General features: G+C 34.3%; 1 protein-coding gene and 1 non-coding gene across 7 annotated transcripts in view; one reads left to right on the forward strand and one right to left on the reverse strand.

Moving 5' to 3' along the window:
• Positions 1-589: 589 nt before the first annotated feature.
• Positions 590-26,025, reverse strand: part of LOC138839469 (protocadherin-11 X-linked) — a 713,759-nt gene continuing 688,323 nt past the window's right edge. For all 6 annotated transcript variants that reach the window (XM_070039045.1, XM_070039044.1, XM_070039043.1 and 3 more), the window contains one exon: positions 590-1,415. In XM_070039045.1, coding sequence (XP_069895146.1) covers positions 733-1,415 — 683 coding nt within the window. In that variant the 3' untranslated portion in view covers positions 590-732. The remainder of the gene's footprint in view (positions 1,416-26,025) is intronic.
• LOC138840540 (U6 spliceosomal RNA) lies at positions 9,643-9,746 on the forward strand. The gene has a single exon (XR_011376109.1). It is a non-coding gene; the product is annotated as a U6 spliceosomal RNA (small nuclear RNA).

Genomic DNA, 26,025 nt, shown 5'->3' on the forward strand with positions numbered 1-26,025 from the left:
CAATATATTCTTGAATTAGTGGTAGAAAACATAAAAAACAGGGATAGAGATAGAATCAGTAAGAAGTATTTGTAATCCCTATTGTGAGTTTCAGAAGTTAGAAACATGAACACACAGAAACTAATGACATTAAGCAAATCTTAATCAAATGGACAAAAATATGTTAAAGTACTTATACCTTCTAATGTTACCTGAAAAAAAAAACTTGAGATAAACTAAAGGTAAACTTAGAAAATTAGATATCTACTAGCTTTCCATTTGCTATGTACTGGTCTATAAAAATTTTAATGGATAAAATCAGTAATATTGCACACGGTGTTAAAAATTTTAAGAAAATGACAGTATATCAGAAATAATATATAGTAAATATTAATATCTGTCATGAGAAGATTTTTTTTACAGAGGGATATTAACTAGATCCTTTGTTTTGTTCACATCTTGAATTAAGCTAATTGTAAATATATTTTTAAACTTTTGACTAAGGATCTAGCTCTGGATTTATCCTGGTATCTGTTTCTATTTACAGAAATATTTACAAACAACAATTTTGAATATTCACTGAAAGTGCATAAAGTCGATAAACCTTTAATATATATGTATCTATATGTGTATATATGGATACATATTTCACACAATATGTGTGTGTATATATACATATATATGTATATATATGTATATATACAGACATACACACACACATGTGTCGGAAAATGGTAAATACCCATTTCAGCTTTACAAGGGATGTTCTTCCATAATGGGGGAATCACTTCTAGAGGGTCTGGCCTGCTGACCTGAAGTGAAGGTGGTCAAGGGAATTACTTTAATTGAGTCATCACTTTTGTGAAGTTTTTCAGACATGGTGTAAAACTGAGCTCTTGTACTACCTTTCCCTCCCTGATCAAGGAAATGCAGTCCATCAGCCCCAGCACCTTGCACCCAACCTTGTTGTGAGCCCATTGGTGGCTGCGCCTGGTTGTGATGGAAGGTAGCAGCCTGTGGCAGGGGAGAGCTGTGATGGGTTGCAGCACCCTGTGCAAGGGGTGGGCTATAGCTGAGGGCTGAGGCCTGTGTTGGTGGTGGGCTGTGGCATAGCACAGTAGCTTGTGCTAGAGATGCACTATGCTGGAGAACAGAAGCCTGTATTGGTGGAGGGCTGTGGCACAGTACCATAGTATGTGTCACTGAAGGGCTGTGGCAGAGAGCAATGGTCTGTGTCACTGGAGGGCTTTGGCGGCGAAGTGATGACCGTGTCAAGGGTGGGCTGTGGCACAGAGAAGAGGCCTGCATCTGTGACGGGCTGGAATGAATTAGAGAAGCTGGCATCCAGCAGGCATCAGAGTGGCCCAAGACAAGACATTCTTGAGTGCAGTTGTCAGAGGCTTCTTCCACAGTTGGTTGAACTGTTATTTCTGCAGCTGTTGAGGTGGGAGAAACAAGAGATAAAATTTATATTCCAAATGCATATTTTGCTACCTACTTAAAACAAATCATATTGTTACAGCAAAAGTTAACATTTTGATTCAGTACATCAGAGACTGCCAAAAGTTTCACAGTTGGTTCTTGATTTCTCAGGAAAGAATTCTGTGAGAAACAAAAAGTAGGAATGGAGGATAGGATTTTTTTTAATTTGTAAAAGGCAGTGGAATATAATAGAAAGGCTAGGCACAGTCAAGGTGAAAATATTTGTGAAGAATTTGTATAAGACAAGAAAACCTAATATTAAGCAAAAAAATCAAAGACCCAGTTAACACTTGTGCAAAAGATATGGACACTTCATTAAGGAAGATGTAAGTATGTTCCATCAACTATGAGAAAAGACTCATCACTACTGAACAATAATGGAATACAAATCAAATCTACAAAGAGAAACACAGATTTCTAACAATACTAATTGCTGACAAGTATTTGGAGCAACTGAAACATTTGAAGAATGTGGGTGATAATACTAAAGGGCACAGGAGGATTAGATGACATCTGGTCAATATTTTATAAATATAAAAACACATTGCCAAAAAAGAACCCCAGTATTTCCAGTTTTGTATGTTTTCCCTACCAATGTTAAACTCATGACACTATAAAAACATGTTCGTGCAGGTTAAACAGCTTTATCAATAACCACCAAACAATGGAAACAACTCTGTCTTCCACTGTTAAAAAGATATTGTGTTGCACTCTTATAATGAAATACTGTTTATCAATGGAAGGAAACACAGTAATGAACGCCAGAACAATATGAAGGAAACACAAATGAATTTTAACTGAAAGAAGCGAGAAGTAAGAGCTTATATAATGTAAAGGTAATTTACATAACATGTAAAGAGAAACTTGTAAACACATTAATTGCCAATGGTTAGAATGGAAGAAGATTTGAATAGCAGCAGATGAAAATTTTAGGGTGACATTATCCTCTAGCATGTAATGATGGTGAATACATAATATATTTGCCAAAATTAGTAGAACATAAGTGAATTTTACTGTATGGAAATATAAAAAGTAGCCATGAGTATTTTCCAAGTATTGAGAAAACACATATATATTTCAGAAACTCAGAGAATTGAACTCAGAACCTTATGTTTGCTAGGCAAATGTGCTACTAATTGAGCCACACACACAGCTAATTTTGCTTTGTTTAGTTTCTTTATCAGATAGTGTCTTGGGATTATTGTTGAATGGCAATCCTATTTCTACCTCCCAAAAGCTGGAAATAGTCATATGAAACCATGTGTAGACAAAAAAAAAAAAAAAAAAAAAAAAAAAACGGTATATGTTTTATAGATCATCTATTACCTTCTATGCCCCATTCAGGATTTTCTATAAAACTATTCTGATTATTATATTAAAATATAAGATTTATGGGCTGGGAAGGTGGTTTAGTGGTAGAGCTCTTGCCTTGCATGCCTGAGACCCTGGGTTTGATTCCTCAGCTCCACATAAGCAAAAAGAAAAAAGCCGGAAGTGGTGCTGTGGCACAAGTGGTAGAGCGCTAGCCTTGAGCTGAAGAGCTGAGGGACAGCCCCCAGGCCCAGAGTTCAAGCCCCACAACCGGACCCCCCCCAAAAAAAAAGACTTAGAAATGATAAGTAGCATTACTATAAATGTTATAAAACATTGTAATAGTTTTCATAATTTGACAATTTTTTGTTTATGATAAAAATAAGTTTTGACATAGTATTGTAGATAATCATATGACACTACATGTAAGGTGCTTACAAAATGTAAAATATATCATTCTTTTATAAAACTTCTTTCAAAAATTCACCTTCACAATAATTGAAAACTTATCTTACATTTTATTACATAAATATAATTTATTAAAAATCTCTTCATACTAATGATTTATAACATATGCCAATTTAGTATCACATTTTGATAATAATCTAGAGCTTATTGGTATATTTTGTCTTAAAATCTTTTCCCACCAAATGATAGGGTATTGTCATACTGAAAACAATTGTGATTAAAATAATACTTCTCACAATTAAAAGCAGTGAAACCATATATTGAGAGCTACCAAATGCAATCATTATATACAGATTGATGGAGAGATTGAATACAATATATGCCTATAATTTATAAATAATAATCTTCAGCTAATAAGTTTAATCTCAATTGCAGAATAGCTGAGTGAAAATTTCTGGTTTAAACTGAGATACGTTTTATTATAAATCACGTCTTATATGTCTATTAAAATGCACCAAATACTAACCCAATTTTAAACAAATCATATAAAAAGAAGAATCATTACCATTGTAAGAATTTCAAATGTGAGTAAATACTATAAAAATACTCTTTAAACATTTTATTTAGTAAACTCTACAGTCTCTTTCTGTTAATGAGTTTAACATGTTACTTTCCAAAGAGCAATTAACTTGGTAAAAATTCAAAATAATATATTTTATAAATTAGTGGGGTTCAAATTAATATGTGAGACAACATTTTCTGTGGGTTTCTATAACACATTAATAACATTTAGAATTGATCAAATGAATATTAATCCTAGGGAAATATATATCCTCATATATCACTAAAATAGTCAGTGTATATCACAATGTTTTTTCTGTTACAAATGCCATTAAATTAAACAGATGATCATTTCATTATGTTTAAAAGTCCAACTAAAATCATGATTTAAATGATAGCCAAAATTGTCCCAACATAAAAATCAGTGGAGTACACTGAGAAGATGAAACATATAGCAGGGTAATAAAAATAGCTATCAACAAATAATATATCATAGAGAAGTCTACCATAATATCCTCCTAGGAAACCATCTGCAAGCCAACTGTTACCATATGTAGTCATTCAGAAAGAAGGATGAAAATGACAGTAGATTGAAATATATTTTTAGCACAATGAAATGAGAATTACTGTCAGAATAGAACTCATTTGCTTTGGCTCAGAGACCAAATGTGCTCTTATGATAAATACATTTCGACAAAACTCTTCCTTTATTGTGAATGCTTATAATTATTGTGTGAAGTTTAAATTGCTTTTCAGAACTATCTATTAACTCATGTTTATTTAATTGGCTGGTATATATTATGTGTTTCAAGACATAGTGGAGCCAATCTTAGTCTTTCAAAATTCTGATATTAAGTTCATAGATCTGATTAAATGTGCTTTTGTGATATACCCTATAATTCTCTAAGTTTCATTAATTTGAAGACAAATACATATTTTATAGACACTATTATTAATGCAATCTCAAAGTAGAATTTAATGTTCATTATACAAATATTTCCAATCAAACTGTTCAATTTAATGTTTCTTTTAATCTGTGATAGCAAATTTCACATGACAGAGGTCTTACAAAGATCATTTGATTAATGTTCAAAGATGAACTCTCATGAAAATGAATGAGAAATTGCTGCAAACTTGCTTTTGATCTCTTTTATCTCCTTCTCTTTCAGAAGTTTTCAAAGTGCTTTAGTGAATGTTCTCAATGTTATCTTTTAAAAGTATATCAGATTATAACCAGAATGTTCATTCCATCAAAAATCAAACAACTTTCTCACCTGAAAAGTTCATCACTTGGTTCTCTCAGGACAATAACAGACATATATGACTCATTTACTATGTTGATACACTAAAATTGGTCTAAATGTGTAAAAGAATAATTTTAAATACCGAAAAACATTTAACCTTTAATTTTTAGCCTTTTATTTGAAGTTCTATTAATGTAAGTTGATTATTTTGCTTAGTTATGTAAATAAAATAGCCAGAGTTGCCAATTGAAATACATACTTGAATATATACTTTTGAATAATAACTGTCAATAAGAAAATTAATTCCTTTGTTTAGCATTTGTAGTTCACCAATAAATACAATACTTTCTATACTATCAAGCTTTTGAGATCTAAGAAAATGAACACATGTAATCTAGATTACCATGATTCTGGTAACAATAGCCAATATGAGAATTGTTATTTTCTTTAAATTAAAACAGTTTTTTGAGTGGGCATGCTGGGAGTTTGAGGCAAGAAATCATGAATTTTAGATAAGTCTGAGGTTCATAGCAAGACCCTATCTAAAATAATAAATAAAAATAAACAAAAGTTAAGTTTGATGAAAATATGTTATGCTTGATAGAGGAGAAACCAGCCACTGAATTACTTCTGCAATTCAAAATAATGCCATGAGTACTATTATATATCAATCATGAGAATATAATTTTTTTGCCAGTATTGTGACTTAAATTTAGTGCCTTAAGCTCTCATTCTTATTTTTTGTTCCAGGCTGCCTGGTGCTATACCACAGTTCCACGTTTGTTTTTTTGATTAGAAATAGTAATCTAATGGACTTTTCTTCCTGGGCTGTTTTCAAAGTTCCATCCATAACTCTCATCCTCCTTAGTTGTTTGGATTACAAGTATGAGCCACCACTTCCTCAAATATAAAGTATTGTAAAACATAGGAATCTATCCAAAATTAAAATGGAATGTATGTGTTTTTTTTTAAATTTTCTTTATCATTTCAACATAGAGGTATGGAAAAAATGGTGCAGACAACTCTGATGAAGAGGCAATGATAATTTGATACAGAAGACTACAATATTAAGGTTATTGAGATTTGGTACTATCTACAAAGTATTGTTTGTATTTGGCTTGTGAGAATGGAAAGGAAATGTTTTCTATTGCTGATGTTTGGGAATTTTAATATCATTGAGAAGTTTAAATTATAGCTGGCATCTATGACATACTGAAGCCCCAGTCGGAACAAGTCCATCATCCTTTGGTATGCCTCTCAATACTTTTGAGTTTTGTAAATTTATCAGATTCAAGAATTTATTTGGGAGGTAGATAAAAGTCTTTTGGTCTATGGCAATCAACAATATAAAGTGTACAGAATTATTAAGACAATTAATTATAGTTTCCTTCATGCAATAATTCTGATCTATTTGTATTAATGAAGTAAGTTAGGTAAAATTTTTTGTCTGTTTGGACTGGGGAAACTAGGACATGGTTGCTTTCTGCATGAAATAATTTGGCAGCTTTCCACTCTTCAATTTTAAGCCATTCTCTTTGAATATACTTTATGAGAAATCGAAACTGTTTTCTCCATACATACCTTTTCTATAAATTATTGAACTTTCTTGAAAATATATTAGGTTCTTCAAATAATGAGATGTTTTAGCTCCTTCCATCATTAATAATAAATGTGTTGTTTATCTTTTTAAAACAAATTTTCTAGATAAATGGATTGAAATATATTATTGCCATAAATCATAACATAGTTTGTGGTTCTTTTTGGAAAATGAGTCAATGACACAAAGTTTATTACCAGTTTTTAATCAAGATCTGAATTTGGCAAAAGCACAAATTAATGTTAATAAATAAACAGACCTATCCAATTCAATTTTGTCTTTAATTGCTGAATCCTAGTGGCATAGATTTGCAATCATAACTACCCAGGAAGCTAAGATCTGAGGATTGTGGTTTGGAACTAGCCCAGGCATGAAAGTCTGTGAGACTCATATCTCTTATTAACCACCGAAAAGCCAGAAGTAAAGTTGTCCATACAGTGAAGGAGCATCAACCTTGAGCAAAAAAGCTAACTGACATCACAATGGCTCTGCATTCAAACCTCAGTACTCACACAAAAATATGCCTTTCAACTAGTATGGATACCTAACTTTGTGATAAAGAATAAGCAGTAATTATTCCAAATGATGGAAACCATGCAGCCTATGTTTTTTTGAGTCTGGCTTACTTCACTTAATATGATTTTATCCAAGTTTTTCCATTTTCTTGGGAATGAGACAAGCCATTCTTTTTTATGGAAGCATAGAATTCCATTGTGTATATAGAGCACATTTTCTTGATCTAGAATATGCTTAGGATAGTCATAGCAGAGGTTCATGATAGCCAGAGTTAAGTATATGTGACCACATAACATAATGCTAATTGAAATCATCTCCACGATATGGAAACAAGAGCGTTTTTTTGTTGTTGTCGTTGTTGTTTTAGGGGGAGGCTGCTTTGCTTTTCTTTTTTCTCTTTTTCTCTTTTAGTGAACTGTTTGCAGTTATTTCTTTGGTCTTTCATGTTTTGTTTTGTTTTGTTTTTCTCCTCTGGTTTATTGCTTGTGGTAACTGTTTTTGATTTGGGTACCCTTTATCTTGTATATATTTATCTGATTTGAAGACAGGATGGGGAAATCACAGAAATGGTGGGACAAAGGGTGAAACAAAGCAACAATACTCACTAGACACTATGTTGGAAATGAACTTTACAACTTGGGAAGGGGGATTTGGGGGAAAAGAAAATGGGAGAAAACAAGGGAGGGGGTAACACTGTTCGAAAAGAAACATACTCATTACCTTACTTATCTAACTGTAACCCCTCTGTACAACGCCTTTACAATAAAAATTAAGAAATAAAAAAGAACAAGCAGTAAAAGAAAAAAATTATATTTAAAGATTAGTAAAATATTGCATTAATGTTAATTTTAAAATAAACTTAAATATTCAATCTATCATATAAATAGGGTGAAAAGGATGTATGTAAGAATCAGATATTTAAATTATGTGAGCAATACATTTAAATAGTTCATGTACAATTAATTTCATGCTAAATTATATACAATGCTTATATCAGATAATATGCTATTTACCATTTTTATCATTGCTATATCCTTAGGAACTGAAGGGAAAAATGTCTTCCTATAAAGATGTTTCCTTAATAGAGAACTAGAAAAATAAAGGTGACGCTGGGAATGTGGCTTAGTGGGGTTTGATTTCTTAGTACCACATAAAGAGAAAATATTGGAAGTGGCGCTGTGACTCAAGTGCTAGAGTGCTAACCTTGAGCAAAAGAAGTTCAGGGCCGTTGCCCAGGCCCTGAGTTCAAGCTCCAGGACTAGCACACCAAAAATAAAGGCAAATAATAGGAGGACCAGGTGTGTTTGCTCCTGCTATCAACTCTAGGTTGTTCTAAGACAGACTTTAAAAGTGATGGAGTATTAAATACATCAATAGTGAAAACATTCAAAATAACAAAACAAAAATGGTCCATGGGAGGGATTTGGGAGAATGATGAAAGGGGTGACATTGATATGAACTGTTTTCATAAACTGTTTTGTTGAGTGGCAACAACACAAATATATTTAAAATATATTTTAAAAAATGGTCTGGGCTGGGAAGGTGGCTCAGTGGTAAAGTGCTTGCCTTGCATGCTTGAGGCCCTGGGTTCAATTCCTCAGCACTCATAAGCAAAAAAAAAAAGCTGGAAGTGGCGCTGTGGCTCAAGTGGTAGAGCGCTAGCCTTGAGCTGAAGAGCTGAGGGGCAGCGCCCAGGCTCATTGTTCAGACCCACGACGGGACCCAAAATAAATAAATAAATAAATAAATAAATAATAAATAATGGTCTAATTGGGGCTGAGAAGGTGGCTCAGTGGCAGAGCACTTGTCTTGCATGCTTGAGGCCCTGGGTTCGATTCCTCAGTACCACATAAGCAGGAAAAAAAAAGCCGGAAGTGGTGCTATGGCTCAAGTGGTAGCGTGCTAGCCTTGAGCTTAAGAGCTGAGGGACAGTGCCCAGGCCCAGAGTTCAGGCCCCACGACCGGACCCCTCCACCCCCAAAGAAAAGGTCTAATTTAAAAGAAGTCATGGAAATTTTTCCAATTCTTCCCAGTGAAGTATTTATGAACTATTTTCTGTAGATGTAAAGTTTCTCATGTTTATGTATTGTATAATATGCAAAGGAATAGTCAATTCTGATTTATCTTAGGTAGCTTTCATAAATGTATGGACATTTATATATGTAAATACCTATGTATTTTATAAATGAGCATTTAACATACAAATATTTGTACTTATTCATTATTTTTATGTCATTATTATTATTATTATTATTATTATTATTATTATTATTATTATTATTATTATTTTGGTCAGTCGTGGGGCTTGAACTCTGGGCCTGGGCACCGTTCCCAAACTCTTCAGTTCAAGGTGAGAGTTCTACCAATTGGCCACTTCCGGATTTTTGGTGGTTAATTGGAGATAAAAGTTTCATGGACTTTCCTGCAAAGGTTGGCTTTGAACCGTTATCCTCCTGAGTGGCTAAGATTACAGGTGTAAGACATCGCTAGGCAATTCTTTAGGTACTCCAGCTAATTATGTTCCCAGTTTTAAAATGTTTTGAGGTGCTATCTTCGGCAGCACACATATTTAAATTGGAATGATGCAGAGAAGATTAGCATGGCACGCAAATTTGTGTCGAAAAACAAAGGAGTGGGTAACAATGCTTGATAGGAAATGGACTCATTACATTGCTCATGTTACTGTAACCCTTCCGTACAGTACCTTTAAATAAAAATATATTTAAACATGTTTTGAGTAGGAAAGAGAAAATGTTTTTTTTGTTTTAGGAAGGCGGTCAGGTACTAGTTTCCTTAATTGTATGTGTATTTGTTTACACATATTTTTAGAGGAAATTCATTGAAACATTTCACTTTAATTTATACTAGTACTATAAATATTATTTCAAACATACCAAATGTTCCAAGTGTATAATCCATATTATATATTTAATATAATCTTTGAATATTTTGGCAAAGAGTCATTATAGTATTTGTAAAGATATGAGATGAAAAAAATGAATTTAGTTTAGATGAATGACCCTTAACTTGATGTTTGTATTGAATAGATTATTAGTTGAATCGTCTTAGGCAAGGAGGGAAAGACAAATAAAACAACTATAAAAATGTAGAGTACTATTGAATATAGTCTCTATTAAAACACAATTTTCTTCACAGCAAATTAAAATTTTGATTATCAAGATAATTAAATTCAACTTAAAATAATTATATATAAATGAAAAATAGGAGTGACTAAGAAAAATATTTCTTAAAATTGGTTTGAGACAATGATTTTAGATAATTATAAATAACAGAATCTAATCAACATCGGAGTCAGATTTTGAGTAAGTTATTGGTGGTTTTTAATAAAAGTAGAGGGTGGACATATTGTATTTTACTGAAGAGACAATTGAAAATTGGTGACTTTGTGGACAGTGGAGCATTCAATGTCCTCCACAGACTGCTGATAAAGGAAATAAAGGAAGAAATGGTGAGAAGTAATTATAGGGAGATTGGCAGTGTACTAGGAAAAGCTCATTTGAATAGCTTACAGAGAGATAATTTGGACCTTAAGTGAAGAAAAAAAATCTCAGAGATTGTCTTCTTTCTCAGTTGAGGAAAAGCAACCAAAAATATTCTATAATAAATGGGCACAGAAATAGATGAAATATGTGAATTACAAGCTGGCAGATTAAAATAGAATATAAGGAAGTCAGTCCTTGAATTAAACAGGCTACATTTTTCAGGAAATTTTCTTTTCTTGAAATTATCTTTCCTCATTATTTAAATTCATCCTATCAACTGTATTTTATTATATATAACATATATTTTCAAGTTCAGTGCAAATAAGTGCAAATGGTTGTTCTCTCTTTACTAAAAAAATGGACCAAAGTCCAGACTTGTAACTAATCTCATATTTTATTCTATTAGTAACTTATTCTTAGTGACTTAGTTGACAGAGTCTACTAGGATACATTTCCTCTTACATACTACCGCACCAAAGCTTTTGGCTCTTCATTTGCTTTGTTGTTTTGACACAGTTGGGGCTTACAGATGTATGTCAACACACATGATTAAAACTTTTGTTTTAAAACTCAAGTTTTGTTTCTTCATACTTTTAAATTAGTATGAAGGAGCCAAGTTCATGATACTGATTTCATTTTTACCAAAATGCATTAGTACACTTTGTATTCTATTAGGAGTTCCTAAGGCTTATTTTTGAATGATAAACAAACCATGAATTCCTGAGTTAAGTTTCTTATCTTATCATATTTCTTTTTATTTTCCAGGATTTAAATTACTTAATTTTTAAATGATTTGTTTAGTTCGGTCTATATTCACGAGACAATATTAATATTTATAACTTCTTTTTCTTTACTTCCTTCATAACTTTTACCTGAATTTATGTCAAGTTAATGCTCATTCTACAATGAGTTAAAATATTCTACACCTTGTAGTTTTCTGATGAGCTTCCTGAATGTTTTCATCTTCTTTCTGAATTATTTGCTCAAATTTATCTTCAATGTTCTCTGAGCCTGGAACTTTCTTCGGGTGAAGATTGTTAACAACAAAGTACATTTCCTTATTAGACATTCATGTATTTAGATTATGGATTTATTTCTTTAGTGAGATTTTTTAGTGGTATCTTCAAGGAATTTATTTATATCTATTTGATTGTGTAATTTGGTAGTAAAACCTATTCAGAATTATTCTCATTACCTTTTCCATGTGATTTTTTAATCTCTTTTTTTAAAATTTAATTCTTTATTTTATTTTTTATTGTGAGAATACCGTACAGAGGAGTTACAATTACATGGGCAAGATAATGAGTACATTTCTTATCAAGCATTGTAGCCTCCCTTTTGTTTCCCCTTCCCATCCTTTCCCATTCTCCGCCCGTCCCCACCCATTCCTCTCCGACCCCCCACCCCACACCAAAGTTGTAAAGTTCGTTTCTGACATAACAACTTGTACATCTCATTGTTGTAATTAGTTCACCTGTATCCCTATTTAAACGATTTGATTTTCCCCTTCCTCTCCACAAATTATACCAACATATAAGTATGCTGTTTAATTTTCAAACATTGTGACTTACCCTAGATAATTTATTGTGATTTATCACATAGTTTCATTGAAGTCAAAGAACATGTTCTATGTGCTTTAAATCTGCTTATTCATTAAGAATCGTTTTGTAGATTGAAGGCATGAAGCAACTAGTAAAAAGCACCAGGATGGAAAAAGAAAGTTGAAGAGAGAATAAAGTCCCAATATCAGTACAGACAAACACACACACACATACACACACACACACACACACACACACACACACACACACACACACATACACACACACACACAGTACCTCAACTATTTTAGTAGCGGTGTAGTATAAGTGGCAGAGCATCGGCCTTGAATGAAAAAAATGAGCAAGAGTACAAGGCTCTGAGTTTGTCTAGGTATTTGCATGCACGCACTCGCGTGCGTGCTCGTGCATACACACACACACACACACACACACACACACACACACACACACACACACACACACACACACACACACAAATCCATTCTGGAATCAGGGATATGGCTCAAGTGATAGAGCACTATCTTTGAGTGGAAAAATATTGTTTTTATGTCCCCTAATGGTTTAATTGATGAAGGTATTGTGTACAATAGGAAAAAAACAAACACTGAAATTTGGGGATGTAGAATTCTATATAAAAGTAGCAAATTAGATCCAAGCAGATGATTATATTATTTGAGTCCTTTCTCAATGATTTAAAAAGACATATTTGCAAAGAGAATGTTTTAAAATTCCTGCTTCTTATGATTATGATGTGGTCTATTTCTTACTTTAATTCTTCTTGTTCTTCTTGTTCTTCTTGTTCTTCTTGTTCTTCTTGTTCTTGTTCTTGTTCTTGTTCTAGTTCTTGTTCTTGTTCTTGTTCTTGTTCTTGTTCTTGTTCTTCTTCTTGTTCTTCTTCTTCTTCTTCTTCTTCTTCTTCTTCTTCTTCTTCTTCTTCTTCTTCTTCTTCTTCTTCTTCTTCTTCTTCTTGTTCTTCTTCTTCTTCTTTCTTCTTCTCTTCCTCCTCTTTTTCCTTTTCCTTCTGCATCTCTTCTTCTCCTTCTCCTTCAAATCTCCTTGCTCAAAGTTAGTGCTCTACCATTTGACCCACATCTCTTCTTCAGTCTTTTGGTGGCAATTTGGAGAAAATCATCTCAAAGATTTTTCTGCCAAAGCTTGCTTCATCAAAACAAATCCTAAAATTGCAGCCTCCTGTGTAGTTAGGATTATAGGCATGAGATACTAGTATCCATACTCCATCCCTTCCTCCCTCTCTTCTTCCCTTCTTTCCTTTCTTCCTTCATTCATTCCTTCCTTCCTTCCTTCCTTCTTTCCTTTCTTTTATTTTTTTCCTTTATTTCCTTCTTCCTTCCCTCTTACTCTCCCTCTCTCCTTCCTTCCTTCCCTCCTTCATTCCATCCATCTTTCCTTCCTTCCTTCCTGACTTTCTTCTTTTTTCTTTAATATGAACTGTAACCTTCCCATTCTTAACCTTCAAATAGTGAAGTTTACCAGTGTGAGCCACCAGCTCCTGTCTTGACTCATATATTTCTAGTCTTATTTCATGTATTTTAAAGCATTTAGGTACACTTTGATTTATACTTATGTTTATCATTTTGGAATATTTTTCTTTATTTTCGGTATGAATCTCATGAAGTCTAGCTATGTAATTATATTAATGCAAGTACTCTGGCTTTCCTTATATTTACTGCTTTCATGATATATCTTTTTGCATTCAATTATTTTGAAACTGTATTTTCATAAGTAAAGTACATTGCTTTTAGTATAAATTGAATATTGCTTTCTGTTTTTATTTAGTGTTTACTTCTACATGTAATGTGATTTGTGATATGATTTAATTTACTTATTTTTTCAATCTTTTCCCATGTGTTCCCCTGGATTAATTAACTTTTTATATTCTAATTTACTATATTTTTGTTTTATTTAAATACATGCATTTCACTGATTGTCCCATGAATTAAACAATATATTCTGAGATATCAAAATGTTTAACTTTTAAATTTTAAATTTTTCTTTTCCATTTTTTCTTGTTTTTTTTAAAATCTCTCTCCTATCATTCTGTCCAATACATTTCCCTCTCTGAGATTAGGACTTGGTTAAATTCACTCTTAACTCTCCACATCCCTCTAATCCTACTTTTCCCCACATTTCTCCCCAAACGTAATAATTTCTGGTTTGACAAATTCTTTGTTGTTCTTAGCCCATTAATCCATAGTTGTTTGATGTTGAATAGAGTGTAATTGTTGAACTAGATTGTAGCTGAAGCAAGTTTGACTGTGCGACTACAGGACTCTGGTTGATGTTCACTTTAAAATAGTGTTCTAGCACAAAATTAGTGTTACTAAACTGGGCAAAACAAGCCAGAAAAACACAAGAAAAATTGCAAGCCCGGGAATCTCAACTCCCATTCATGATAATCAGGTGACAGAACAGTTAATAAATAATCCAGAGGAGAGTTCCAAAAAAGCTCTACAAACATTACTGATAAACATGGTGAATGAAAAAGATTGAAAAACTGCAAAAGACTCAGTTTGAGAATGATAGGGAAAAAGAGGAAGAAAACCAAAGATTAATTCAGGAAACTGTGAGGAAACTTGTGTGAGGAAACTGCTAAAAGAGTAATAATGGAATCATGTGAGCAGGTTGAGAACAGTCAAAGACAAAGTCAGGAATTGTGTGAGCAGGCTGAGAACAGTCAAAGAGAACTACAGGAAATGCATGAACATGAGGAAGTTAATCAAAGAGTAATACAAGAATTGTGAGAGCAGGGTGAAAATAGACAAAGATTAATAGAAGCATTCATGGAATCCAAAAAAAGACATCTGAAAGAATTCAGGGAGACAACAAAAGGAATGCTGAATGGAGCCCTTCAGAAGGAAGAGGAGTACAAGGAAACCATAACCAATCAACTCAGTGATTTGAGAATAAACACTGAACACCAAATTAAGGAAGTAAAGAAGTTTATGCAAGATCTAAAGCAAAGCTCCAACAAAGAATTTGAAGTCATCAAAGCAGAAAAATTAGAAGAAAAAGAAATAAAAAAAAAAAAGTAGAAAGTCTTGATGGTAGGTTAGACCATGGAGAAGATCGAATCTCAGAGATTGAAGAAAGCCTAGATATTATAAAGAACATACAACTATCCAAGAAAAATCCAAGAAATATAATAGATCTATTCAACATTTGGAAGACGCCATCAGAAGGCCTAATCTGAGGATAATGGGTGTAAAGGAGCACCTAGAGACAGAAGTTAATGGTCTAGCAAATTTGTTTAACAGGATCCTAGCAGAGAACTTCCCAAACATGCAAAAAGATAGGCCAATTCAGATACAAGCAGCTTTTAAACCCCCAAATAGACCAAGCCAGAAGTCGACATCCCACCGTCACAATATAATCTAAACAAGATCAATTCAGACCAAGGAAAAGATGCTTAAAGGTGTCAAGGAGAAACGATCAATCACCTATAAAGGGACACCAATTAGAATCAACTCAGATTTCTCATCAGAGACAATTAAAGCAAGAAGAGCCTGGAATGATATATGTCATGACCTAAAGACAAACAATTATCAACCAAGAATATTATACCCAGCTAAACTCTCATTCATAACTGAAGGTCAAATAAAAATGTTCCATACCAAAGAAAAACTGAAACAATGTATCTCCACCAAACAAGCCCTACACATAGAAAACCATTAAGACCACAATAAAGGCCAAGAAACTGCATCCAAACTGAGAATCCAAGAAGCACTGGAAGAACCCAGATATTATAGTCCTAAAGAAGGTGGATAATATGGCAGGAACTCCCAAATACCTCTCAGTTCTAACATTAATGGACTTTACAATTAAGTGACATAGACTATCTAGTTGGATTTGAAGGAATGATCCATCGATCTGATGCCTACAGGAGTCACACCTTGCCCATAAAATCAAACACATTTTGAACGTGAAAGGCTGAAACAAATTCTACCAAGCAAATGGCCCCCATAAACAGGTGGGAGTTGCAATCCTAATACCAGATAAAATAGATTATAAATTAAAATTAGTTAGAAGAGATAAAGAAGTTTGCTACATACTAATTAAGGGATCTCTCCTTCAGGATGATATTACAATTCTAAATTTGTATTTGCCAAAAAACAGAGCACCCAAATTTACCCAAGAAACACTACTTTCCCTCAAATCTCAAATAGATCCAAAAACATTAATTGTTGGAGACTTTGACACACCACTATCCCCACAAAATAGATCAACTCAGTAGAAACTCAACAGAGAAACCGCAGATCTAAACAACTGATCAACTAGATTTAACAGACATCTACTGAATACTTCACCCAGCAGCATCAGAATACTTGTTTTTCTCAGCAGCACATGGAATTTTTAACAAAATAGAACACATTTTAGATCACAATGCAAACTTGTCCAAACTCAGAAACATTGAAGTTATGCCTTGCATTCTCTCAGACCACAAGGAAATAAAATTAGAACTCAACACCACAAGCAACCAAAGAAGTCCTGTAACACATGGAGGCGGAACAACTCATTCTTGAATCACCAGTGGAGTATGGAAGACATTAGAATGGAAATACAAATGTTCATGAAATTCAACAAAAATGAACACAAATTACCAGCTCTTCTGGGACACAGCAAAAGCAGTATTCAGATGTAAGTTTATAGCTCTGAGTTCCTACATCAACAAATTGGAGAGCTGAAACCAACAATTTAATGAGACATCTAAACCTCCTTGAAAAAGTGCAGCAAGATAAACCCCAATCCAGTTGACGAAAGAAATAATTAAAATTAAATCAGAATTAAATGAATTAGAATCCAAAAAATCTATAGAAAGAATCAACAAAACAAAGAGTTGGTTCTTCAAGAAAATTAACAAAATTGACAGACACTTAGCAAATCTGATCAGAAAAAGAAGAGAACACACCCAAATGGAATGGAAACATCACCTCAGAAAGAACCAAGATTCAGAACATTATAAGGGAATACTTCTCAAACCTTTATGCTAATAAGTTTGAAACTTAGCAGAAATGGACATTTTCCTAGCAAATCTCGACATGCCGAAACTAAAACAAGATGAATTAAACCATCTTAACAGGCCCATATCAAGCATTGAAACAGAAACAACAATAAGAGACCTCCCATCTAAGAAAAGCCCAGGACGAGATGGATTTACAAAGGAATTCTATAAGGCCTTCAAAGCAGAGCTCACCCCAATACTCTTCTAAATGTTCAATGACATTGAAAGAGAAATTCACTATCAAACTCATTATATGAAACCATCATAACCCTTATCCCAAAACCAGAAAGGGACTCCTCAAAGAAAGAGAATTATAGAACCATTTCTTTGATGAGCATTGATGGAAAACTGCTCAACAAAATTTTGGCCAATCAACTTCAACAATTCATCCAAAAAGTCATACATCACGATCAAACAGGATTCATTTCAGGAATGCAAGCTGGTTCTACATATGCACATCAATTAATATGATTCATCACATCAACAAGAACAAGCATAAGAACCATATAGTTATCTCAATAGATGCAGAAAAAGCATGTGACAATCTCCAACACACCTTTATGATGAAGGTTATGGAAAAATTAGGAATCCATGGAACATTCCACAATACAATAAAGGCTGTATATGACAAACCTACAGCCAGCCTAATACTTAATGGTGAAAAACTAAAGATATTTCCGATTAAATCAGGAATGAAACAAGGATGTCCATTTACTCCACTTCTTTTCAATTTAGTATTAGAATGCCTAGCTACAGCAATAAGACAAGATGCAAACATAAATGGGATCCAAATAGGGAAAGATGAAGTAAACTCTCCCTCTTTGCAGATGACATGATCTTGTATTTAAAGAATCCCAGAGACCCCACTCCCAAATTACTCAAGCTGATTCAAAACTTTGGCAAAGTAGCAGGTTATAAAATTAACCCCCAAAAATCAATGGCTTTTCTGTATGCCAACAATGAGAAAAGTGTGGCTGAAATTAGGAAAGAAAGTCCATTCGTAATAGCCCCACAAAAAATAAAATACCTAGGAATTAACTTAACTAAAGAAGTGAAGGACTTCTATGATGAAAACTTGAAAATCTTAAAAAAGGAAATCAACACAGAACTTAAAAAATGGTAAAACCTCACATGCTCCTGGATTGGAAAGATTAACATCGTGAAAATGGCAATAAGTCCCAAGGCTATCTACAAATTCAACGCGATACCTATCAAAATTCCAACCTCATTCTTCAAGGAAATAGAAGAGGCAATCCAAAAATTCATATGGAACAATAAAAGACCCCGAATAGCAAAAACGCTCCTCAATGGAAAGAACACTGCTGGAGGAATATCAATACCAAATTTCAAACTCTACTATAAAGCCATAGTAATCAAAACAGCTTGGTATTGGCATAAGAACAGACCTCAGGACCAATGGAATAGAATTGAAAACCCAGAAATGAACCTACAGACCTATAGCCATCTAATCTTCGATAAGGGAGCTAAAACAATAGAATGGAAGAAAGACAACCTCTTCAGTAAATGGTGCTGGCAAAATGGGTTAACTACATGTAGAAAACTAAAGCTAGATCCTTATATATCACCCTGCACCAGAATCAAATCCAAGTGGATCAAAGACCTTGAACTCAAAGCAGACACTCTGAAAACATTACAGGATGGAATAGGAGAAACCCTAGGTCTCCTTGGCTCAGGCCGAAGCTTTCTGAATAGAGATCCGGAAACACAACAAATCAAAGAATGGTTGGACAAATGGGATTGCATAAAGTTGCAGAGCTTCTGCAGGGCAAATGACATAGCTAGCAAGATCAATAGAAAGCCCACGGATTGGGAGAAGATCTTTACTAGCCATACAACGGACAAGGGTCTCATATCTAAAATATACTTTGACCTCAAAAATTAAATCACCCAACAACAAATCCTCAAAGAAACAACTGCCCAATAAATAAGTGGGTGAAAGACTTAAACAGAAACTTCTCCGAAAAAGAAAGAAGGATGGCCAATAGACACATGAAGAAATGTTCAACATTCCTAGCCATAAAAGAAATGCAAATCAAAACAACATTGAGATATCACCTGACTCCAGTTAGAACAGCAAAAATCAAGAACTCTAACAACAACAGATGCTGGAGGGGCTGTGGACAGAAAGGAACCTTACTTCATTGTTGGTGGGAATGTAAACTTGTTCAACCACTTTGGAAAGCAATATGGAGGTTCCTCAAAAGACTTCACATAGATCTCCCCTATGACCCAGCAATCCCACTTTTGGGCATTTACCCAAATGTTTATAAACAAGACCACACTAAAGCTACCAGCACAACTATGTTTATTGCAGCATTATTTACCATAGCTAAGATATGGAACCAACCCAGATGCCCCTCAGTAGATGAATGGATCAAGAAAATGTGGTATATATACACAATGGAATTCTATGCCTCCATCAGAAAGAATGACATTGCCCCATTTGTTAGGAAATGGAAAAACTTGGAAAAAATTATATTTAGTGAAGTAAGCCAGGCCCAAAGAAACATAGGTACCATGGTTTCCCTTATTTGTAATATCTAGTAGATGTATGAGTCAAGCGGAAAAGTTCAGATAATGTGATGTCAGGAAAATGAACCCTTAGATATTTATTTTAATGTTTTTTTTCTTTCATGCATGTGTTTCTAACGCATTTACAAGATTATCTCTTTGTTGCTTTGTATGTCCCTCCCCCACAGTATAACCCCTGCGTTCACTATATTTGATGTCAGTATAACTTGTGGAGGATATGGGGATAAACCAGTTTTTTAAGGATACAGGTGGACCTGTTGTAACAATGAGAAGTACAAGTTGTCATGTCCAAAACGAGCTTTACAACGTCGGTGCGGGCGGGAGGGGGGGGACGGTGGGGGGGAGGAGAAAGATTGGGATTGGGGGGGAGGGGGGAGGCTGGGAAGGGCTGTGAAGGGTAAACAAAGGAGGAGGCTTCAATGCTTGGTAAGAAATGTACGCACTATCTTGCCCATGTAATTGTAACTCCTCTGTACAGTATGTTCACAAATAAAATTAAATTAAATTAAAAAAATAGAATGGAAGAAAGACAGCCTCTTTAGTAAATGGTCCTGGAAAAACTGGTTAACTACTTGTAGAAAACTGAAGCTCCATCCTTATATGTCACCCTGCACCAGAATCAACTCCAAATGGATCAAAGACCTTGGATTCAAAGCAGACACTGTGAAAACATTACATGATGGAAGAGAAGAAACCCTAGGTCTCCTTGGCACATGCCGAAATTTTCTTAATAGAGACCCAGAAACACAACAAATCAAAGAAAGGTTGGACAAATGCTATTGCATGAAATTGCAGAACTTCTGCATGGCAAAGGACAAAGCTAGCTAGAAAATTAGAAAGCCCACAAATTGGGAAAATAATTTCACTAGGCAGACAACAGACAAGGGTCTCATATCTAAAGTATACCTGGAACTCAAAAAATTAAATCTCCCTACAACAAATCCTCAAAGAAACAACTGCTAAGTAAATAAGTGGGCTAAAGACTTGAAGAGAAACTTCTCTGAAGAGGAAAGAAGGATGACCAATAGACACATGAAGAAATGATCAACCTCTCTAGCCATAAAAGAAATGGAAATCAAAACAACATTGAGATACCACCTCACCCCACATGGAATGGCTATAATCAAGAACTCTAATAAGAACAGATGCTGGAGGGGATCTGGCCAGAAGGGAACCTTACAGCATTATTGGTGGGAGTGTAAATTTGTTCAACCACTTGGAAAGTATTATGGAGGTTCCTCCAAAGACTCCACATAGAGTTCCCCTATGACCCAGCAATCCCACTTTGGGGCATTTACCCAAATGATCACAAACAAGACCATACTAAAGCTACCAGAACAACTATGTTTTTTGCAGTATCATTTACCATAGCTAAGATATGGAACCAATCCAGATGCCTCGCAGTAGCTGAAAGGATCAAGAAAATGTGGTAAATATACACAATGGCATTCTATGCCTCCATCAGAAAGAATTACATTGCCTCATTTGTTAGGAAATGGAAAGACTTGGAAAAAATTATATTAAGTGAAGTAAGCCAGGCCCTAAGAAACGTAGGTGCCATGGTTTCCCTTATTTGCAATAACTACTATATGTCTGAGATAAGCAGAAAAGTTCAGATAAGTTGATTTTAGGTTAAATGTGCCTCAAGATAAGTATTCAAATGTTTTTTTTCTTTCATGTGATTGTAATATATTTATAAGATGATTTCTTTGTTGTTTTGTATGTCCCTCTCCCATGTTATTACCCCTGCTTTCACTATCTTTTATGTTGGTATAATTTGCGGAGGGGAAAGGACAAAACAAACCGTTTAAAAAGGGATGCATGTGGACCCATTGCAACAATGAGATGTACAAGTCGATATGTGGAAAAACGAACTTTACAACTTTGGCCGGAGGGTGGGTACGGGGGTGGGGGCATGGAGGACTGGGGGAGATGGGAGATGGGAAGGAATGACAAGGGTAAACAAAGGAGGAGGCAACAATGCTTCATAAGAAATGCACTCATTACCTTGCCCATGTAATTGTAATCCCGCTATATGGTATTTTCACAATAAATAAAATAAAATAAAATAAAATAAAACTTTGAAGTACTTCCAGCAAGCTGGGACATGATGTACTGTATTATTCTTTTTAAGCTCATGCTTCTGGATTTTCTGTAACTGAGAATAAAAAAAAAGAAAATGGAGTTCTATTAATCCATCATAAATAATGGTATTGGGCCATTCATAAGGAAATGGAAACACTTGGAGCAAAATATATTAAATGAAGTAAGCCAGATCCAGAGAAACAGAGTTTTCATGGTTTCACTCATTTGTGATATGTAGAATGTACCTATAAATCTACAAGTAAACACACTGGGTGGTATGCAAGCAGTTATAAATGGATTATCTAAATTGTAATAGACTGTGAAGAGCACAAATAATATAATTCTTAAGCAAGACTAAGTCAACGCCCAACAACAAAATTACCAGGAAATGGGTACCTGCAAAGTAAGTAGGCAAGGGAAGAGAGGGTAGATGAATGAATCATAAAGAAGGAATGGAGTAGAATGCACCAATAATGAATTGTATGTACCACAGGATTTAGAAAATATGGGCTGGGAATGGTGCTTAGTGGTAGAGTAGTTGCACAGCATACATGAAGCCCTGGGTTTGATTCCTCATTACCACATAAGCAGAGCAAGCCAGAAGTGGTGCTGTGGCTGACGTGGTAGAGTGTTAGCCTTGAGCAAAAGAAGCTCAGGGACAGTTCCCAGGGCCTGAGTTAAAGCCCCAGTACTGGTAATAAATAAAATAATTAAAAAAATATACCATCTACTTCTATTTATCAATTCTCCTCAGCTTATATTTACTCAAATTTTAGTTCATTTCTAAACTATTTACTATGGAACAGTGGTACTGGGGTTTGAACTCAGGGCCTCTCAGTTGAATAACTTCGCTTTTTGCTCATTGTTGACATTCTGTTATTTGAGTCATGCCTACTGCCAGGTGTTTTACTGGTTATATAGAGATGGATTTTTGTGAACTTTTCTGCCCATGCTAGCATAGAACTTGTATCCTCTGGTTCTCAAACTCATGAGTAGCTAGGATTACAGTAGTAAGCCTTCAGTTCCAAAATACCATTTCTCTGAATTTAGCTGATTCCCTGTATCCCAATGTTTTTACTAAAACACATGTTAGCAAAATATATTCATACATACAAAATATGTAGATTTAGGTTTAGATTCTGACAAGAAATAATTTCGTATGATTATGGATAAGTTTCCCATCAACTCGGCTATTTGAAAATTGAGAGCTAAAAAACAAGCATGTTTCAGAAGGTAGGAACCATTAAAAATGCAGAAACCATGGAGCCTATGTTTCTTTGGATCTGGCTTACTTCACTTAATACAATTTTTCCCAAGTCTTTCCATTTCCCTACAAATGGGGCGATATTATTGTTTCTAATGGAAGCATAGAATGCCATTGTGTGTGTGTGTGTGTGTGTGTGTGTGTGTGTGTGTGTGTGTGTGTGTGTGTGTGTGTGTGCGTGTGTGTGTGTGTAACATTTTCTTCATCCAATCATCTAGTATATGCCTGGGATAGTCCTATCCAGAGGATCACAGATCGCAATGGCTCAATAGCTATGTACATATGACCATATAAGATGATGCTTCCAAGATATGAGAACAATAGTTTTTTCCTTGTTGTTGTGGTTTTTAATGTACTGTGTGGATATATTTCTTTTTTCTTTCATTTTCCCTTTCGTTTATCCACTGTTGTCACTGTATTAGATTTTGGTACCCTGATATTATATGTACATTTATCTGATTTGGGGAATGGTAGGGGAACAACAAAATGGTGAGACAAAGGACAAAGGGTGAACCAATGAAACAGTGACACTCAGAAGACATGTTGGAAATGAACTTTACAACTTTAGGGAGTGATTTGTGATGCAGGGAAAATGGGAGAAAAATGAGGGAGGGATAACAATGTTCGATAAGAAATACTCTCATTATCTTATGTATGTAACTGCAACCTCTCTATACAATCACCTTTACAATTACATTAAATTATAAATACAAAAGTCACTTTGTACTCCCCTCAAATGCAAAAACAATGAAGTGAAAGTTTGCAAGTTGAAATTTGGATGCTCTTTAAAATGTTCTTCATTCCTCTTTCTTAATGTGATGATACAATGTTCATTAAGTTCGTGATTTAATTTTGCATTCAGTCAAGAAGTTCGACAGTGAGTCATTTAGCTGTTCAAAACTACCATTGGGGGCTGGGAAGGTGGCTCAGTGGTAGAGCGCTTGCCTTGCATGCATGAGGCCCTGGGTTCGATTCCTCAGCACCACATAAGCAAAAAGAAAAAAGCCGGAAGTGGCGCTGTGGCTCAAGTGGTAGAGTGCTAGCCTTGAGCTGAAGAGCTGAGGGACAGCACCCAAGTCCAGAGTTCAAGCTCCATGACCGGACCAAAAAAAAAACAACAAAAACAACAACAATAAAAAAACTACCATTGATTCACATGGAGTTGCAAGCTATTAATGAACAGACTAACACATTGAAATAATTCGTAGTAGGCCTCTTTTCTACTTATATACCATTTATAGTTGTATTTCTTAGACTATGCTTTAACATATGTCTAGAAATATATATTACAGAGATTAGCTAAATTCTCTTGGAAGGTATGCATATAAGATTATGCAAGTAGCTGGGTGCTGGTGGCTTACACCTGTAATCCTAGCTAATCAGGAGGCTGATATCTAAGGATAGTGGTTCAAACCCAGCCCAGGCAGGAAAGTGCATGAGACTTCTATCTCCAATTAACCACCAGAAAACCAGAAGTGGCTCTGGGGCTTAAATTGTAGAGCACTCACCTGGAGCTGAAGAGCTCAGGGACAGCACCCAGGCCCAGAGTTCAAGCCCCATAAGTGAAAAAAAAATATTATGTTTGTATAACCAAAGCTGTTTTATTGCATATCATGAAAGTTAAATTCCATAATTTAAAATCAGGAAAACAGTAATATATATTCACTGATATACTCTAGCTCTTTAAAAACTTAAATGATTGCCAATTATAAAACTGATGTGGAACATATTTCAAAAACACAATATACTGAAAAATACATTGATAAATGTAAAAATTTAATTGCTAGTTTAAAAGATATAAAAATTTAGTGGAAGGGGGCTGGGAAGGTGGCTCAGTGGTAGAGCGCTTGCCTTGCATGCATGAGGCCCTGGGTTCGATTCCTCAGCACCACATAAGAAAAAAGAAAAAAGCTGGAAGTGTCACTGTGGTTCAAGTGGTAGAGCGCTAGCTTTGAGCTGTAGAGCTGAGGGACAGCACCCAGGCCCAGAGTTCAGGCCCCACTAATGGGCCCCAGAAAAAATTTTAAAAAAAATTTAGTGGAAGACCCACAGTGTAAGAGAGCTTTTAAGTCATGATTTTTAATATTAGCTTATGACACTGGAAAAATCACAGCATGAAACAGTTTGAAGTGAAAATATCAAATTAATGGCTGGAACATTACAAAGCAAAAAACAATCATATAATATCAAAGTTGGAATAAATCAGTACTTCATACCAAAATATGATTTTCATTTAAAAAGTTATCAACATGCTTGGAGATTTTGACAATTTTAACAATAAGCAAAATAAATCATGAACAAAGTAAATTAAAATTAAATAACCATAATGGATGTTGAGTTGTGGCACAATATTCAACATGTAGTTGGCCCTCAATAAAAGATTAATAATATTTATTAAAAACCAACTAAATGTCAAACACAGTGTCTGGTACATCTCATGTAATATTTTATTCAATAATTATAATAATCCTGTGGGAGAAAAAGCATTTTTTTCAGCATACTAGATAAGGAAACTGAAAATCAGAGCATAATAAGTTTACAAGGCCAAAAAACTAAGTGATAGAGTTATAATTTCTTATTGCCCATGATTCAAATTCTTGTCTTTTTCCATTTTACATATTTCTATCTCAGTGATTGCTAAATGAATTATCATGGGGCTATGTGAGATTACAAAATTTCTTTTCTTCAAAATTAAAGATTAATAAAGATCTTATAAGAAGTATTTTCACTAGTGAACTGTCTGAAATGGAGTCTAAACAAATCACTCATAATTGAATACAATTTATATTTTAATAGTCATCTTACATGAGATATATTTTCTAAGGTTTAAGTTTTTTCAGATTCATATTTTGAAATGCTAGCAAGACAATAACATATATAAAAGATGTAAAATAGCCTTTTCTATAGCTTTCTTCATCTTTCTGATGGCTTTGTAGTTTA

The sequence above is a fragment of the Dipodomys merriami genome, unplaced genomic scaffold (assembly GCF_024711535.1).
Source record: "Dipodomys merriami isolate MVZ:Mamm:240054 unplaced genomic scaffold, mDipMer1.0.p SCAF_3, whole genome shotgun sequence".
Lineage (NCBI taxonomy): Eukaryota > Metazoa > Chordata > Mammalia > Rodentia > Heteromyidae > Dipodomys > Dipodomys merriami.